The sequence below is a fragment of the Lagenorhynchus albirostris genome, chromosome 11 (assembly GCF_949774975.1).
Source record: "Lagenorhynchus albirostris chromosome 11, mLagAlb1.1, whole genome shotgun sequence".
Classification (NCBI taxonomy): Eukaryota; Metazoa; Chordata; class Mammalia; order Artiodactyla; family Delphinidae; genus Lagenorhynchus; species Lagenorhynchus albirostris.
Genome location: NC_083105.1, coordinates 33,702,734 through 33,722,394, shown reverse-complemented (window position 1 = coordinate 33,722,394; position 19,661 = coordinate 33,702,734). Strand labels below are relative to the sequence as shown.

At 34.0% G+C, this 19,661-nt stretch overlaps 1 protein-coding gene across 1 annotated transcript in view; it reads right to left on the bottom strand.

The window, feature by feature from the left end:
• Nucleotides 1-1,550: 1,550 nt before the first annotated feature.
• MGAT4C (MGAT4 family member C) overlaps nucleotides 1,551-19,661 on the bottom strand; it is a 523,301-nt gene continuing 505,190 nt past the window's right edge. Inside the window, exons 3-5 of the mRNA XM_060165086.1 lie at nucleotides 12,509-12,661; nucleotides 6,458-6,605; nucleotides 1,551-2,856 (exon numbers count right to left, since the gene is read on the bottom strand). Coding sequence (XP_060021069.1) covers nucleotides 1,715-2,856; nucleotides 6,458-6,605; nucleotides 12,509-12,655 — 1,437 coding nt within the window. The 5' untranslated portion in view covers nucleotides 12,656-12,661 and the 3' untranslated portion in view covers nucleotides 1,551-1,714. The remainder of the gene's footprint in view (nucleotides 2,857-6,457; nucleotides 6,606-12,508; nucleotides 12,662-19,661) is intronic.

Below are 19,661 nucleotides of genomic sequence, written 5' to 3'. Positions count from 1 at the left end.
TTGTATCAATAAAAGAAAATATTTCCCAATTTTTAAGTCTGAGTTTCTAATTTAATTGATTTGAATAGAATTAATAAAATACTTTCCATTCTTTTTTTGGACTGTATCATACCAGTGAGTCCTAAGGATTTTGTTTCAAGGTGGAAGCAAGAACAAGAGGAATTCCTATTCCTTCTCATTATCCCAAGTCTAATATCTCTCTCTCTTGTGCGCTCTCTCTCTCTCTCTCTCTCTCTCTCTCTATATATATATGTATATATTTGTCTATATAATAGTATATTTGAGTCTTTCCATAAACATCCATGAAGTACTCTTTATTTCTCTTCATAATAAACCCCTTCATCTTTGCTGTTTGTCAAAAAATAAAAGGATGAGACAAGCTCAGGACATTCTGAAAAAACAATGATTTTAGGATGCACTAAGGTGTCCTGAATTGCTTTAATGGACCCATGGTATGGATACTATTGTCAAGTCCCTCACGGTAAAATTTTGACAAGTTTGCTTACCATTTGGGTGCATATACCATAAGAGCATCATTTAGCACACTTTAGGATTATTTTACAGAATGATAACATGACTTACAGAAGAATTATACAAGCTATTTCCGATAGAATAACTTATTACCTGAGACTCACGTACCAGAGAACCAAAAGCATAAATTATGTGAAGACTAATCTCTACATAAGGGAAAGAACATTGTCTGGATATCAGAACATCCGATCTCTCATTCCAGCTTTGCTGTCAACTAGCTCTGTGTGTAGAAGAAGTGACTGATTTCTGTTTCTTACTTCTGTCCTTCATAAGATGTCCATTTGAACTCCAAAAAAGTATATGATAAATCACAATGGTTTCAATCATATGAATTTTAATACAAAACATATAAAATCAATTTCAAAAATTTTCTGCATATACTGAAAATGTTCATTAAGAATGGAACAACTATAAGCCTTCTTTAATTTCTTCTATTAAATGCAGGTACCCAATGGAACCTGAAAATATTGAGCATAACTTCTTCTTTGCAAAAGGGAAACTAGAAAAAGACTGCTTCCCACAGAAAATTTATTGACAATAGGTGTTCAAGTTTTTATACATTGAACAATGTCCCCTTTTATATAGTCAGGGGAAGATATTTTTTAAGTCTTTTTTTTTTTCTTTCCATCACCCCACCTACACACAAAATTCTGTTGTAAAGACATCACTTCTATAAGGAGGTATTCATTGTAGATGTACAGAAGTCTATGGAAACCTAAGTTTACAGGAAAAAAAAATTATCATTCTAACCAACTGCATAGTCACAGAGATGCTTAATAAAAGTTATCTGATGATATAATGAAGTCACTTCTTAACTAAGTGCATACCGTGGCAACTATTTTTCAAGATTCACCATCCAACAAACTACGTTTCCTCATTTGAAATCCTTCATGTCACTTTTTGACATTCAGATGAAATTTTGGAAGTAATATGATAACATTAAAATATAAACAAAAGTAGCATTAACTGTGAACTGATACTCAACTTCAGAAGTTAAAATAAATGTAAGTGTGTATTAGAGTAAAACTATGCTGACTAGGTGTAAATCAAAACTGCCAAAATGAGTTTTTGAACATCTGATCCATTGTTTTCCCTCCAGAGGATAAAGGGAGCAAAAGAGGAAGGTAGCCAAAAAGGAAACAGGAAGACCTGCTTCAGTAACTGGACATATTGATTTAATTGGCTAAGAAGTCCATATGCTAATACTCCTAATAATCAGCCATTCCTTTTGTGTTTTGGTAACATATATCCTCATACAATGTATATCAAATGGAATTTTTTGATTTACATCAGATACTTCAAAGTTTCCATTTTTGAATTCCCCTAGTCTTATGTAAGTAACACATTGTCTATTTTGTTTAAAATATCTAATATCTCCCCCAACATCTAGGGCTCCATGATGCAAAATGTCATTTTGTCGATCTTCTGTTCCAGTATTCACTTTAATTCTTTTGATTACAATTGGATTTTCAAATATAATCACAAAGACATCTCCTGTTGATGGTGATTTTCCCCAAAAGTATTCATCAACACTACTATAAGCCTTGCTTGCATCATAATTTTCAAAAACACTCATGTTGGTATATAGACTTGCAGGAGGGTTATCTGGGATATCAAATGGCTCCTCTTCAAAATCATCATCCTTCAGCTTATTCTCAGTTCCTTTATATGATGAGTAATAACCCATGTGCTGAAAGAGAGATGGTTTAAAACGAATCACATTTTTCTGAGCCAAGAGACCGCGGAAATGAGTTAGTAGCCAATCACAAGGCATTTCTTGATAAAACATTAATAAAAAGTGCGCCAAACGTGGGAGATCATGAGAATGATAAAGTTTTCCAATATAGCCAAGCTTAGAGAATTCAAGGGTTACCCAGTAAGTTCCTACTAGGGATGTAATGACTTTCTTGATGGCAGTAAAGAAATTTTTTGAACAGCGAACATCATCTTCAAGCATTACATAATAGTCTGAAATATTGGCACAAAAATTAAGCAAAAAAGCATAATCTACATTTTGCTTGGAACGAAATCTCACTCTGTCTTCTGGATCATTGTAATTTCTTTTAAGGCCACTCAGGATTGGGTAATATTCCTCTGGAGCATGTATAACCATTAATCTTCCTGCAATAATATGGTGGGCAAATTTCTGTGTAATATCCTGTAACATGACCTCACGCCAGGATGAATTAAAGTCAGCTAGATGAACCACCACTGAAATTTCCTTCAACTCTTCATAGCTGGATTGCTCAAAAATTGACTTGATTGTCTCAAGTAAATAATTTCCTTTTTTTCGTCTCACTGATGAAAGTCCAATTGTAAGAAACCCTGAACAAAAGAATTCAGAAGGAAGACAAATTAAATGTGAAATTAGGTTTTGAATAACATAAAAAAAAGATAAAAGTTCTTTTCTCTTTAAGCTTGCTACTCTATTAAGTAAATCTAAGTGAATGATTATATATAGAACATTTTGTCATTAAAGACTTATGCTAAATATATAAAGGTTATAGTACTTTATATATAATTGATATTTTCTATGGAAAAACTGCACCTTAAACACAATGTTGTATGAGCTCTATTGCTTAAACATTTGTTTATGAAATAAGATATATGGTTTAAAGTGTTCTGCAGCTTAATATTCTCATATATGCCCATTAGAGAAGATAGATATTTAAATAACATTGACACTGTTTTTTTTTAAAAAAAAAAACCCTGCAAAATGAGATAGGAATTCATCCAGTTAAGAATGACAAACTAGTCTCAAATGATGAAAAAGAAAATTAAGGGTCACTCATTCTTTTAATCACCTTTAAGTTTTTCATAGAAAACATGCCATATATTTGCATCTTTCTTTAATCACTGTGATTATCTTGTACCAGAATAATTCATAACTGGACTTCACAATTTTATTTTGAAATTTATCTAGTATGTTAATTAGAATGAAAACAATATCATAAGCTATTTTTGAAAACCTGCATTATTGCTTAAACGTATGATGTATTGTTCTAAGACATAAATATTACTGATTTCTTTTTTTTTAGCTGCCAACACTTAAAGCTTTAGGATATTTTAAAAAATAATCCTTAAGGCCAACTTTTACTAAAAATTCAAAATATCTGGTAACACTGTGTCTTCAATATAGAAAGCAACATTTATCTTGGGCCAGGTAAAGTTATATCCTCAAGACAGGCCATGTTTTCTCCAATTTACTACAGAACTCACCAGGTTCACTCTCATCCTGTTACTATAGGTCTCTAGATTTTCCATCTCTGTTTTAATGGGTTTTGTCATCAACTATAAGACTGAACCATCAGGCGTGGTTGTGCTCCTACCAGACATTGTCTGGATGTACCACAGCTTTCTTATCCATTTATCTACTGAAGGACATCTTGGCTGCTTCCAAGTTTTTACAATTGTGAATAAAACTGCTATAAACATCCATGTGCAGGTTTTTGTGTGACATAAGTTTTCAACTCCTTTGGGTAAATAACAAGGGATGTGCTTGCTAGATCATGTCATAAGGGTATGTCTAGTTTTGGAAGAAACTGCCAAACTCTCTTCCAAAGGGGCTGTACCATTTTGCATTCCCACCAACAACAGAGGAGATTTCATGTTGCTCCACATCCTTGCCAGCATTTGGTGTTATCAATGTTTTGCACTTTGTTCATTCTAAAAGGTGTTTAGTGCTATCTGATTGTTTTAATTTGTACTTCCCTGATGATACATGATGTAGAACATTTTTGAATATGTTTTTCTGACATCTGTGTATATTCTTTGATAAAATATCTGTTAATGGACCAAAGACCTTAACAAAGACCTTAACAGATATTTCAACTGATTTCTTTATTGTAAAACACATTTTGTAGTAATTTTGTCTGGTGAAATTTTTATTCAGATATTTGAAACCTAAAATTAGAAATTAGATATTTTTAGAGAATAAAATAAAACCCTGTGAAATGGCAGTTCACCTCTGAGAAGCGTTAGATGTCTTCTAATTAAAATGTTTTCACTTTTTAAAGCTCTCATTCTCACCATGACTCAGAACTGAATAAAATTTCAGAGCCACCATTTGGAAAATAGGGAAATGTTTATATTCACCAAGATCACTGTTTCAAGACAGACACCTACATGATTTGATTTGCGCGATACTGAAAAAGCCCCTTCCAAGAAAAATCTTTTTTACTAGTCTATTAGAGAGGTAGAAATTTACATGTTTCATTGAAATACCTGGGCTTACGATCCTGTCTTCTACTGAAAAGCTAACATGTTATCTGTTACAATTTAACTCAAGACACCAGCCCTCATTAATACTCAATAACAGCCAATACTTATAGAATACTTTCTACATAAAAGGCAGAAGTCTGAGTATTTTACATGTAATATGCATCTTGAATATTCAAAACAGTCTTTTGAGATAGCTTTGCAGTTATCAACATTCCTGTTTTATAGATAAGGAAACTAAGTCACAGTGAGATGAGGAAACTCGTGCAAGGTGTAATACCTAGTAAGTAGTGTGTAACAGCAGTAGACATTTGAAATGGAAGAAAGAAAGATCTAAAGAAAGCTGAATTGTTACAATTTCCTCAACCTGGTGATCACAAACTCATTTGCATAAACACTTCTTAACAGGGAACTCAATTTTTGTGGTCTCCACACGATCTACTAAGAAGTTCATGATATCATGGTGTATCACTTATTCTAAAACTCATATTTTTCACACAGAAATATTTTAAAATCAGGTTGTATATCACAACTGATGGCATCTTACAACTTAAAACTGATAATGCTTATACTTTCTTAGTGGTACATCAATTAGATCATGATACTTTCTGTAATCTATAATGTCTTGAAATCCATGAAATGTAGTATGTTACTTCTTGGATCCAAAGTGTCTATAGTGGATTGAATAGTTTCCTCCAAAATTTCATGTCTACCTGGAACTTCAGACTGTGACCTTATTTGGAAATAGTCTTTGAAGATGTAATTAGTTGAGGATCTCGAGATGAAATCGTATCGGATTCAGATTAGGCCCTAAATTCAATGACTAGTGTCCTTATAAAAATAGGAGAGGACACAGAGAGACAAGAGAGACAAAGGGACGAAGGCCATGTGAAGATAGTGGCAGTGATTGCAGTTTTGTTGCCACAAACTAAGGAATGCCAAGAGCGACCAGAAACTGAAAGAGGCAAGGAAGGATTCCCCCCTACATGGAATGTGGTGCTGCCAGCACCTTGGTTTCAGACTTCTGGCTTCCAGAAACATGAGAGAATAAATTTCTGTTGTTTTAAACCACTAGTTTGTGATATTTGTTATGGTATCTTAGGAAACAAATATAATGACTTTCACTACTTCAAGCTGGTGGCATGTAATAAAAACCAAACCAATGTTTGAAACTGTATTACTATGGGAATAATTCTTTTTTTTTTTGCGGTACGCGGGCCTCTCACTGTTGTGGCCGCTCCCGTTGCGGAGCACAGGCTCCGGACACGCAGGCTCAGCGGCCATGGCTCACGGGCCCAGCCGCTCCGCGGCATGTGGGATCTTCCCGGACCGGGGCATGAACCCGTGTCCCCTGCATCAGCAGGTGGACTCTCAACCACTGCGCCACCAGGGAAGCCCGGGCATAATTATTTTTAAAAGCTAACTTTAAAAATGTCAAGTTAATTGATTTTCCTAGTCTCTCTACATGGTACTATAGCAAACTGTTAAAAAGTTCATGTCACAATTAGGCATTTAATTTTTTTGTTGTTATTAATGGAATTGGATCGGTGAATAATTGCAATTTGTGAAGAAACACTGAACTATTTCCCAAAGAATATTTTATATTAGTAAAACCCATAAACTTTTATTGTTATACAAATGAAGAAAGTTATCATTTTAAAACAAAATATTTTATTGTTCTTGATTTTAAAAGTCTAAGGATACTTACGCTTTCTTTGTAAAGGCATGACAGCTAAGAAGCGATAGGTGACATTGATGGCTCCTGAAAAATTAGATAAATCTTTGAAAGTATGCACATAGCGTTCTGGATTCAGTTGATGTGTAGTTGTTTCCCTTACAAGTTGTTTGTCTCCTTCCTGAATGCCAAGAAGAAGGCAGAGAAAACAAATAAATAATAGATGGTCATGGATTAAATAAACTTTCTCCTTACACAATAAATATATGGGTCTGATACATAATATGGGTATTATATAAATCTCAGTTACTGGCACCACAAGCTGTAGATAATTATGTTTACCCTGAATTCCTACCTAGAGTCTCTGTTCCAGTTATATTCCACTTTTTATACTATGCTTACAATTGCTTTTCTACAGCATACATCAATAGTGGCATTCTCTTGATAATAATAAAACATTCTCTTGATAATAATAAAAAAAAAATCTCTATTTGAAACTCTCACTGCCTTCATGTTAAAATTCAAATTCTTTACAATAATTTAAGGATCTTAAAACTTGACAGTAATCTCTTTTACAGTTTCATGTAAAGCTAATTTTCACTAGATTCCCCATATTTCAGTCATATTAAACTATTTACTCTTCTTCAAGCCCTTTCAAATAAAAGACCACACATTATTTCTATGATTTTGAAATTTTAGGAATGATTAGGAGGATGCAGCAGTGAACATAACAGTTGGAGTCTGGATAAATTATTAATCAAAAAATTTTAGTCAGTCACTTATGTGGCCACTATAATTGAAGGCTGTTGAGAATGGACAGACATGGTCCTTGTGCCATGGTAGTATCTTTTTCAAATGTCTTCAAGATAACTCAATTAGGATACATTTGTACAAAGTCTTCAAGGAAATGTCTTTAGACCTTATACTAGTCTTTTCCATGATGTTTTCTTGTGGGTGTAGAGGGGGAGGGGGAGTATTCCGACGGAGGTGAAGTTTGGTCCTTTTTTATTTAAGACCCTCATTATCGATCTGATACTGGAATTATGTCATTCAATCTTCAGGATGGTTTATATTCAAGAAAACGTTCATATTCAGCTTTAAAAATATCCTGTCAATCAGTAATTGCTTTGTTTTATCTCTCTTTAATATAAGTTCAGTTGTAGATTTTGATTATCTAATCACCATTGATCAAGCCTCTATTGGTTATACATTACTAGCAAAATGACTTGCTTGGCTTTTGTATATGGTTTAGTACCACTGGTAGAATATTAGGGCAACTAATTAGGAAGAAATGTTTCTTTTTTGGCAAAGTGTCTATTGTGCTGTGTGAGTTATGTGGATATTTCTACTATTCAGTATAAGAATGGCAGGTCAGGCATGGGCATGCCATTAAAACTACAGAGAAAGTGAATGCATTAAATAAACTTGGTCCTCATGTTTTTGGCTGTGGTCAATAAAACTTTAATCAATTAAACCTTGTTCTAAAATATTAGAAAGGATTCAAATACAAACTTTACCTCAACTGGAACATTCACTACTTTGTGTCAAATTTAAATATAAATGGAAAAGTTGACTACCTCAAACTTTTAAATCTATGGCAGGGCTGAAATCGTCTTAGAATAAAAATTGAGAGTAGTGAACCCTGACTGGGAAGAGCTATCAACCTGGTCCTTGATAAATGAAGATTCATTCTGAATATCTCTTCTGTATATTCAATTATGTTTATGACCCTATAGTTGCTCTTTAATACTGTATTTCTATATTTTAAATTGACTTGATGATTTAGACAAAGAAAAAATACTTTAGTCTGATTTATAATGTATTTGCCATCTGTAAAATTATAGAGTTCCAAAATACATGATATTAAACTTAGGAGGCCAGTTTTCTTATAAATGTACTCATTGAATTCTGATTATTTTAAATTCATTGCACATAAGTATTTTCATCTTTGTATTTCTGAAAACCTAAAAAACATCACGAAAGTTTTAAAATGAGCAAGTTTAGGATTTCTAAAAGGTAACCAGAGACTCAGTTCTGCGTCAGCTACTTTAATAGTAATGTAATGGTGTACACAGTCAATAGGGTATAGAAGAAATATCTATAAAAATCACAGTAGTCACAACACTGAATTGATTTTACCATTCTGGTCTTATGTGATATCACATTCTAACAGGATACTGAATATCTCTTTAAGAATTATATCGTGAACACGTAAAAATCCAGACTTTTTCTGTGATAAGACAGAGTACATTCATCCTGTTTCAAGGACATAACAGAATATAAAATGAAATGAAACTTACATGAAAGCACTTAATTAAATTCTCAAGAACAGGTTTCTTTACACTTTTCAGCATAAATAAATCATGCAACTTTCACCTGAGTCTGTCTTGTTGGCTGCTTTCCAGAAGCATCTATCTGAACAGCCAGGCTCTCCCTGGATACCTTCTTTCTGTAGCTACTATGCTGTAGTGTATTTCTCAGTAATAAGACAAAGCTTTATGACAATCATTTTCTGGATAGGAAGGCAATTCAATGGACTAGCTACAGACTAAATATATACCCTGGTGGCTACTTTGAAGATGCTCACAGCCGAGAGGCTAAGTTGATTGGATGTGCAGTGTCTCTTCTATGTAGTTTGCCTTGTAATACTATTTGTCTCTTACACTGAACTTGGCTTTCTTTCCCACTGAAAGGCACATATGCCCCTAACATGTAAGCAATACACTAAACTGTTACATGCCCAGATTTGGGGGCCACTGATAGATTTTCTAGCAAGAAGAGTAGAATAGATGTGCTAAATAACTCCAGAGACCTTACTACTGTAATTGTTTATCTAATTTCTCTGAATTATAACTATTATTTCCCCCTGATTTAAGAAAAACAGAAAAAGGGGCTTCCCTGGTGGCGCAGTGGTTGAGAGTCCGCCTGCCAATGCAGGGGACACAGGTTCGTGCCCCGGTCCGGGAAGATCCCACATGCCGCGGAGCGGCTGGGCCCGTGAGCCATGGCCGCTGAGCCTGCGTGTCTGGAGCCTGTGCTCCGCAACGGGAGAGGCCACAACAGTGAGAGGCCCGCGTACCGCAAAAAAAAAAAAAAGAAAGAAAAACAGAAGAAGAACAACCTGCTAATGTCTCTGCTTAGAAAATTGCATGCATTGTGATATTTTGGAGTCAAGAAAGAAAATCAAGTCAGATAATTTTAGGAAAACTGAACAAGCACAGATAAAAGGGTTGAAAAGGGAGAAGTATTAAAAAGAAACTGCGTTATATCCTAGTAGGAGGCCAGTTTTCCATGGTTACTAAACATTTTTAGAAGAACAATTTTAATTTTACACAAATGATTTAACGAATATTTCAAATATTTATATATATTAAGCCTTGGGATAAAATTGAGCTCAAAATGCAATTTAGGTAAAAAACATCATCTAGTAAACAGTGAAAAATTAAACTAATAAAAATATTGTCATTGAATTGTCAATATGGGGGTATGCTTGTATTTAAAAACCCTTTTAACTCACTTTTTCTAACTTAATATAAGTATTTAAAAATAATTTCAATTTTTAAAGCTAAGAAGCAAACAATCTCTTCTCTGAACCTGGGATGATTTGCAAATTTGACTAGATATATGGCTAATGTAGCAAGAAAATTTTCATTGAGAAAGTACTCTTTAGTAAGAGCTACTTCATTAAATCACACTTTTTAATTAGGTGGCTAGGACCTATGTTTAGATAGAAATGCATAAAGAGAACAATAGTGTTTGACTTTCTTATGGATATACACTCTATTAATTCTTACACATTTTATAGTGAATTTGAAGCTGTTCTATTCCAAAAAGGCATAAGGATGTTTGCTGCATACAATACTCTTTTGTCTACTTAAAGTTAAATATTGAAATTTCACTTGAAAGTGTCTTATATGCATCATTATTGAATACAACAAGCATCCTGCCAATACCATGTTTGATTTACAAGATGTGATATACTTCTACCAGTACATACAGATGCAAGAAATAAATTTTTATCACAAAATTAAATCATTAATCAAGAGCTCCTCTATGATCTTTAATTCTATTAATTAAAAAATAGCTGGATCGGGCTTCCCTGGTGGCACAGTGGTTGAGAATCTGCTTGCCAATGCACGGGACACGGGTTCGAGCCCTGGTCTGGGAAGATCCCACATGCCGCGGAGCAACTGGGCCCGTGAGCCACAACTACTGAGCCTGCGCGTCTGGAGCCTGTGCTCCGCAACAAGAGAGGCCGCGATAGTGAGAGGCCCGCGCACCGCGATGAAGAGCGGCCCCCCGCTTGCCGCAACTAGAGAAAGCCCTAGCACAGAAACGAAGAGCCAACTCAGCCAAAAATAAATAAATAAATTTTTAAAAAAGAAAAATAGCTGGATCACCTGGGCCTTGCTCTACTGTCCTTAAATTTCATAAACCTAATAACCAGTTTAAAAAAATCTAAAATGCATATCATTAGTAAGTTTCTCCAGTTTGCTATGTTTACCTAAATCATGCCTAGTCAAATTCTATTAACTGTGCTAACTTCAGTATTATGAATTGACTAAGGATGATAGAATGAAGAGTCCACAAGATTAAGAGCTATACTTGAAAGTAAAGGCTTAGGCAGAGTCAAGATCTAGGAATCTGACAGAATTTTGCCATCAAAGAACAATGCTAACGGAAGCAAGATGCTTTACAGAAGACTTCCTAAGAGGATCTGCACAAACTTAGATCATGTGGTTGGCTCATAGGATATATTTAGAATAGTATTTGGCAAATAGTAGGTAGTTACCAAATCATGTTCAATTAATAAAACATTTTACTAGGAAATGCTCTTTGTAGTTATTGTCAGATTCTCTCTAGCTAAGAAATTAATTGAAACTTTTAGCATGCTTGTATGATAGAATGTATTTTCAGGTCCTCTATCTGTCCAAAGGCTTTGATTTTCTGAAATATGTGAACAGGAATAATTGCATAAAGATTAGAATTTTCCCAGATATCTTAAGCTCAATTCAGATAGAAAAAGTGAATTACTCTCCATATTACTTTCATATTACTCTCATCAGACATGAAATTATATAATTATAACAAAAATGAATAATAGAAACAATTTGAGTTCTCACAATTAGTCAGAATGTGTCCTTTTGCATACTTTCATAATTCACTTAAAATTCATTCATAAATTGTCTACTAATTTTACCATTTTTAAACTATTGAATAGCTTTCACATAATATTATCTTTAGTTCTTAAGGATCTATATTACTTTTCAGCGACCATAAATGTATAACGTGGTGGTCATTTAGTGTTATTCCAAATCCAAATGAGATGTCACACATTGTAATAAAATGTTCCTTCTTAACAAAATAGCACAATTAGTATCACTAATTAGACAATGAGATTTAAAAATTTTTGATAATATAGAAAAGTAGAGAAAGTAAGGAGTAACACCTTTAAGCAAATTTTGTTTATTCTATTTACAGCAGACCCTTGAACAACACAGGTTTTAACTGCGCAGTTCCACTTATAAGTGGATTTTTTTCCAGTAAATACATAATACACTACATGACCTGAGGTTGGCTGAATCTGCTGATGCAGAAGTGTGGATATGGAGAGCCGACTGTAAAGTTACACCCAGATTTTTCTGAGTGCCTGGAGAGTCAGTGCCCTTAAAACCCACATTGTTAAACAGTCAACTGTATTTCAAATTAAAGCTCACAAATTACAATGATTTTATGCAGTATTAATTCAGATAGGGATGATAGCTAACTTATTTGGAATTAGAGATACATATTTGAACCACTATATATATATATATATACACACACACACATATATACATACACACACATATATATATATATATATGGCATTAAAGAAAACATTGCAACATAAACCCAAACAATTATAATGTTGGTAATATATAATTAATATAAAAAGCAGCTAGATAGGAAATATACATGTTATAATTTTACTTAAACTAAGGCTATTTCAATAGCCTGGGACTGAAGTTAGGTTACAAGTGGACTGTCTGGTTCAACTTAGGCTTTATTCTGAACAAAAAATAATCAACCTCCAAGACTTACCATAACATAGCTATCTTCAATGTACAAGTTCATAAACAGAAGGAAAATGACAAGAACTCCCAAGAATGAGACCGTAGAACGTTTTCGCAGGCATCGCATTTTATCTAGTGTATCAAAAATATGTTTCACTTGGTGAAATTTAAACATTCTCTCCTGTAGAAAAGAGGCACAAAATTATTAACAATTAATTTTGTATGCAAATATTTCTTCATCGTATCAGTCAAATCCAGGCCTTTATAAAATCTCACTATTCAAATCTTGGAACCAAAATTGTTTCCAATTTCATAATAAATTTGGCACAGGCTATTAATACATTAACAGAAGGATAATGCAGTGGTTTATATTGATGTAAAGTAAGTAAAAATGAAAAGCACAGTTATTTCTGAACAAATAAACATTGGTAACAATAATGTAAGAAAATAATACTTCTTTGATGAGAAAGAATAAAAATTAAAGAGAAAAGCAAACATTAAGGTAACATCTACCTCCTCATATTATAATGTAATGAAAATGAAAGAAACTAGAAGTATGGGCCTAATACTGATCTCAGAGTAGGTGCACTGAAAAGAGTGATGGGGAGAAAATCTGGGTGAAAGAAAGAGAAGTGACAAAGGAAGTGAAAGTTTTGGGGGTGAGTCCACACATATATTTGAGTTATAATTGCTTTATTTTTCCAGTAATTCTTGCTAAATCAAAGTAAATCCTGGAGTGGCATATCGACATTGCCTTGCTTGATCTACTACCTAGAAGTCTGGAAGTTTATAATGATTTATGGACTACAAAAAGGCAAAAGTGGAGTCAGCAAGATTAGTGGAGGCCTAATGATTTTCCATTTCACTCTTCTACATTTTGTGATCTGCTCCATCATTTTGTGATTTGTAAATGAATTACAAATTCATCTAGATTACCATTTTTTAAAAAATATAAATATCTGGGATGATCAAAAGACCAGTGGAATCATATTTTGTCAAAAATCAACTATAATCTGGAAATCGTGCCTTGTTATGTACTAAGTCTCCCTGGGCTCAGCTTTAGGATGAAGTATTTATGGGCCTAAAGAACTTCAGGAGGTGAAAAGGCCTGCACCCCAAACCCTTACAACAATGTCTAAGAAATAGCCAACTAATGATGGCTCTTCAATGAGTTAATGCAAGAAAGCATTTATGAATCCTTGTAAATTATAGGAAAGAACATTAGGAATTGGGAGAAAGGAATGTTATAAGAATTAATGCCCATTTCCTTTGGCCATATTTTTCTCTAGGGTTATTTTTTCTTGTTAATTTTTAGGAGTTTTAAATATATGTGTAGGGATGCACATATATATACTAATCTTTGCTCACGTTGAAAATATCTAAATATCTTTCCCAAGCACTTTTTGTATTTTCTCCTTTTTGGTATGATGTTTGCAGTGTAGTGGTTTTTATGTCAAATTTATTTCATGGATGTGGACTTTTTTTGTATAACGCTTTAAAAAAATCCTTCCCCATCTTGATGTCATATGGGCAGTCTCATTTATTTTCTTCTGGGATTTTTTTGTTTTGCATAGATAGATTTTTTTTTTTTAGTATACCTGTAATTTATCTTTGTGTCTTTTATGATATAGTGGAATAATTTATTTTATCTTTTCTATACGGAGAACTGATGATCTGCTCACAGTGCATTGGCATAACTACTATTCATACTACCACTCCTAATTTCAAGGGTGTGGGCAAGCATACTCTCCTATGTACACAGAAATATAGAAGAACTGGGTAATGGTAAACATTAATACTGTATACCAGACCATACATTGAATCATCTCTTCTTTTGGTTCGTGATGCCAATTCTAGAATAGGGTCACTTTCTAATTTGCATTTATGGGTCAAAAATGTATTTATAGAGTCATCATTTATAACCTTTTTCAATAAGAAAATACATACATAGCACTTTTGAACCAAAATATTATAAGTGAAATTCTGTTGTCTGGTTCTATATTCTGTACCATACTGTAACCTGGTCCTGATTCTACAGATAAAATATTCTGTTTGTAAAAGATTTTTTATCTGGATTTGGGTGCAGGATAAGGTGCCCCTTCACGTTCACTGAAGTTGTTATCTAAGGATGCCTAGAAGGATAAGAAGCAGGATTAAAGCTATGGACTCTCCATCTGGGTGGCTAATTTCAAGAGAATGATGTTCTGGTAGGGCCTCCAGACCCCAAGGAGCTGGAGGGGATACCTACTGGGTGCAGATTCTGGATGCAGCTGAGATCTGTTAGTACAAATGCTTGTGAGTCTAGATGCTTAAGGCAGAAGTCTCAGGGTCATCTGAGAGGGACCGTTTTGGAGTAGGGTCTGGTGAGGGGCTTATCTGTTTATATTCAGTGGCCGGTCCCAGAACCCTGGTGCTGCCCTCTATATTTTAGAAGGTGCTGGATTCAGGTCCAGGAGAGAATGTCCCAGGCACTTAGCTCTTAGAACCACGACTCCACATTGCCCATGGATTTTTCTCACGATTTGTCATCAGAAGTTATTTCAGCATACACATGAAGGTGTTTTCATCACAAATTTGTTTGAAAACCAACAAGTGAAAATATTTTAAATTGACAACAGTAGAAGATGTTTGAATAATTTGTAGTGTTATTAGACTGAAGCCATTGACAATGTTGCCCTAAATGCATATTTGATGATATACAAAGGAGTTTATGAGACAGGTTAAGTAATAAAATGGGTATAACAACAAAAAAGATTTTTATCTGAATTTTGAAATGACAAAGGATTAGAATCTAATCATATACAAGTGACACAATATTTCTAAATGTCAATTTGGGAAGACTTGGCAATAGTATGAAATACATTTATTCCCTTTAACTCAGCAATTATATTTCTAAAAATCTGTTCAAAGACCAAAAAAAATGTATTTGTGAGCAAAAGTTTAGCTATGGTATTGCAAAGCAGTGATGTTTGTAAAACAAATTGGAAACAATCTATAAGCTGTTAATAGCCATTATCTCAATGTAGCAGAACAATCAGGAATTTTCAATCTTGTTTTACTTTTCTAAACTTTCCATATTTTTAAAAGCACATATATTTAGTAATATTTTTTAAAGTTACTTTTAATTTTCAAAATTCTTTATTGTCTGTTGGAAAATAAAACACATTTTATTTCCTGGACACAAAAGCATAAACAGCAATTTTTTTTCAAGAAAATAAGATTTAACAAATATGTAACACTTTATATGGTTATGCCTCTGGATGCTTAGAAAGTTGAATGTTGTGAGTTCAATATAAATGCTAAGTCAAGAAGAATTCCATCCTAATTCTATTTTTTTGAGACAAAAAGAAAATGTAAATTATGAGATGCAAACTGAATTTGCAAAGTTCAAATGTACATAATTATATATAGAGATAGTGCTGGGCAATACATTTTGCATGGATAGCTCACTGAACCTTCATACCAATGCTAACACATTAATACTACTATTAGACCAATTTTAAAACTTATGGAAAACAAGGCTTTCTCATCTTCATAAGGGATGATTCCAGCTTCTAAATCTTAGAATTATTACAGAGTCTGCTCTATTAACCACTATTGGTATACAGTTTATTAATTAGGTTTCATATATTTTAAATATATGGTTGCCAACAGACTATTAACATATGTGATAATAATATGTGATATTGGTCTGTTGAATAAAATAAAAACAATGTAATAAAAATAAATTAAAATTTCTTGGCAGAAAGCAAAATTTTGATTAAATATATTTAACCTAAAACACATATAAATATATAACATTAGGAGGTGGGTGATATATGATATTTCAACTAGCATAAGAAGTGGTAAAAAAAATGCTTTGAAGACAAACTGCTGTGCATTTTGCATTAATGCAAAATAGAAGAAAATTAAACAGTAACAACAACAGCAACAAAATCCTGGAATATAATTCCAAAGAGTTGACAAAAACAGAAATTCAGTCCTTAGAGAATAGTGGTAGTCACCTAAGTTCTAACATCCAATCTTCCAACTTATAATCCTCCAAAATTCATTCAAAACATTCAGAGCACAAATAAACCTTCCATAGTATATACCCTCAGAATAACCAGGAGAAATATAATAGCACAAAGTTCAATTTACATATAAGTAAAAACAGTAACAGCCAGGACAAGAAGAATTGGCTAAGGAGCCTAAATCAGATGTCAAAAGTTAGACCAAAATATGTGTCATTTATTAAACAAACTACACCAGACTACACCACAGTAAAAGAAAAATTAAGAAAGCTAATAATCTATCCAAACTCCTCTCTCATCTCAAACATACAATTACATGGATCCAGGAAAAAACAAAACAAATGAATATTCACAAAAAAAGAAAACAAACAAACAAACAAAAACCCAGACCAAAGTCAAACAAATTTATTGAGAAGAAAACTGAAATAGCTGAGAACTCTGATATTAGGCTTTTTGTTATGCCATGAAGCAAGGAAGCTCTCAGAGGTTAGTGGGGTCACATCTAAAGAACACAGAAAACAACCTGAGGAGGTTTATATTGAGAAAATTTGGGAAAAAAAAAAAACAATGATCAAAAATTGACTATGATTGATAGTGAAATACTGAATTAATATAAATTCATGATTATATTGTGATAATGAAAAGGAGAGAAAGAAAAAGTAAGAAACCCAACTGCCACAATTGGAGGTGATCATTGCATCATCTTCTGATTGCAAAATCAGTAATTGAAACAAAAGTATTAAAGTTCTCCATCTGCATTTCCAGGAGGAACTGTATTTCATCCACAGTTGATGATGGTTATTTTCAGACAATGAACAACTGACAGCATAGGGCAATTATCCTTGAGAAAAAGGAAACAAAAAAGTAAGCCCCATAATTTCTCCAGTTTGCTGCCAGGAGACAGTTTTTAAAAGGCAAAGCAGGGGCTTTCCTGGTGGCGCAGTGGTTAAGAATCCACCTGCCAATGCAGGGGACATGGTTTCAAGCTCTGGTCTGGGAAGATCCCACATGCCACGAGGCAACTAAACCCGTGTGCCACAACTACTGAGCCTGTGCTCTAGAGCCCATGAGCCACAACTACTGAGCCTGCATGCCACAACTACTGAAGCCTGTGTGCCTAGAGCCTGTGCTCCGCAACAGGAGAAGCCACCACAATGAAAAGTCCAAGGGCAGACAGCAGAAGCAAGAAGAACTACAGTCCTGCAGCCTGTGGAACAAAAACCACATTCACAGAAATAAAGACAAGATGAAAAGGCAGAGGGCTATGTACCAGATGAAGGAACAAGATAAAACCACAGAAAAAACAACTAAATGAAGTGGAGATAGGCAACCTTCCAGAAAAAGAATTCAGAATAATGATAGTGAAGATGATCCATGACCTCAGAAAAACAATGGAGGCAAAGATCGAGATGATGCAAGAAAGTTTAACAAAGACCTAGAAGAATTGAAGAACAAACAAACAGAGATGCACAATACAATAACTGAAATGAAAACTACACTAGAAATAATCAATAGCAGAATAACTGAGGCAGAAGAACGGATAAGTGACCTGGAAGACAGAATGGTGGAATTCACTGCTGCGGAACAGAATAAAGAAAAAAGAATGAAAAGAAATGAAGACAGCCTAAGAGACCTCTGGGACATTAAACGCAACAACATTCACATTATAGGGGACACAGAAGGAGAAGAGAGAGAGAAAGGACCTGAGAAAATATTTGAAGAGATTATAGTCGAAAACTTCCCTAACATGGGAAAGGAAATAGCCACCCAAGTCCAGGAAGAACAGTGAGTCCCATACAGGAAGAAACCCAAGGAGAAACACGCCGAGACACAGTAATCAAACTGGCAAAAATTAAAGACAAAGAAAAATTATTGAAAGCAGCAAAGGAAAAATGAAAAATAACATACAAGGGAACTCCCATAAGGTTAACAGCTGATTTCTCAGCAGAAACTCTGCAAGCCAGAAGGGAGTGGCTTGATATACTGAAAGTGATGAAAGGGAAGAACCTACAACCAAGATTACTCTACCCAGCATGGATCTCATTCAGATTCGATGGAGAAATCAAAAGCTTTACAGACAAGCAAAAGCTAAGAGAATTCAGCACCACCAAACCAGCTCTACAACAAATGCTAAAGGAACTTCTCTAAGTGGGAAACACAAGAGAAGAAAAGGATCTACAAAAAAACCCCGAAAAAATTAAGAAAATGGTCATAGGAACATACATATCAATAATTACCTTAAACGTGAATGGATTAAATGCTCCAACCAAAAGACACAGGCTTGCTGAATGGATACAAAAACAAGACCCATATATATGCTGTCTACAAGAGACACACTCCAGACCTTGGGACACATACAGACTGAAAGTGAGGGGATGGAAAAAAATATTCCATGCAAATGGAAATCAAAAGAAAGCTGGAGTAGCAATACTCATATCAGATAAAATAGACTTAAAAATAAAGAATGTTACAAGAGACAAAGAAGGACACTACATAATGATCAAGGGAACAATCCAAGAAGAAGATATAACAATTATAAATATATATGCACCCAACATAGGAGCACCTCAATACATAAGGCAACTGCTAACAGCTCTAAAAGAGGAAATCGACAGTTACACAATAATAGTGGGGGACTTTAACACCTCACTTACACCAATGGACAGATAATCCAAAATGAAAATAAATACGAAACAGAAGCTTTAAATGACACAACAGACCAGACAGATTTAATTATACTTGTAGGACATTCCATCCAAAAACAGCAGATTACACTTTCTTCTCAAGTGTGCACAGAACATTTTCCAGGATAGATCACATCTTGGGTCACAAATCAAGCCTCAGTAAATTTAAGAAAATTGAAATCATATCAAGCACCTTTTCTGACCACAATGCTATGAGATTAGAAATGAATTACATGGAGAAAAACATAAATAACACAAACACATGTAGGCTAAACACTATGTGACTAAATAACCAAGAGATCACTGAAGAAATAAAAGAGGAAATCAAAAAATACCTAGAGACAAATGACAGTGAAAACATGACGATCCAAAACCTATGGGATGCAGCAAAAGCAGTTCTAAGAGGGAAGTTTATGGCTATACAAGCGTACCTCAAGAAACAAGAAAAGTCTCAAATAAATAATCTAACCTTACACCTAAAGGA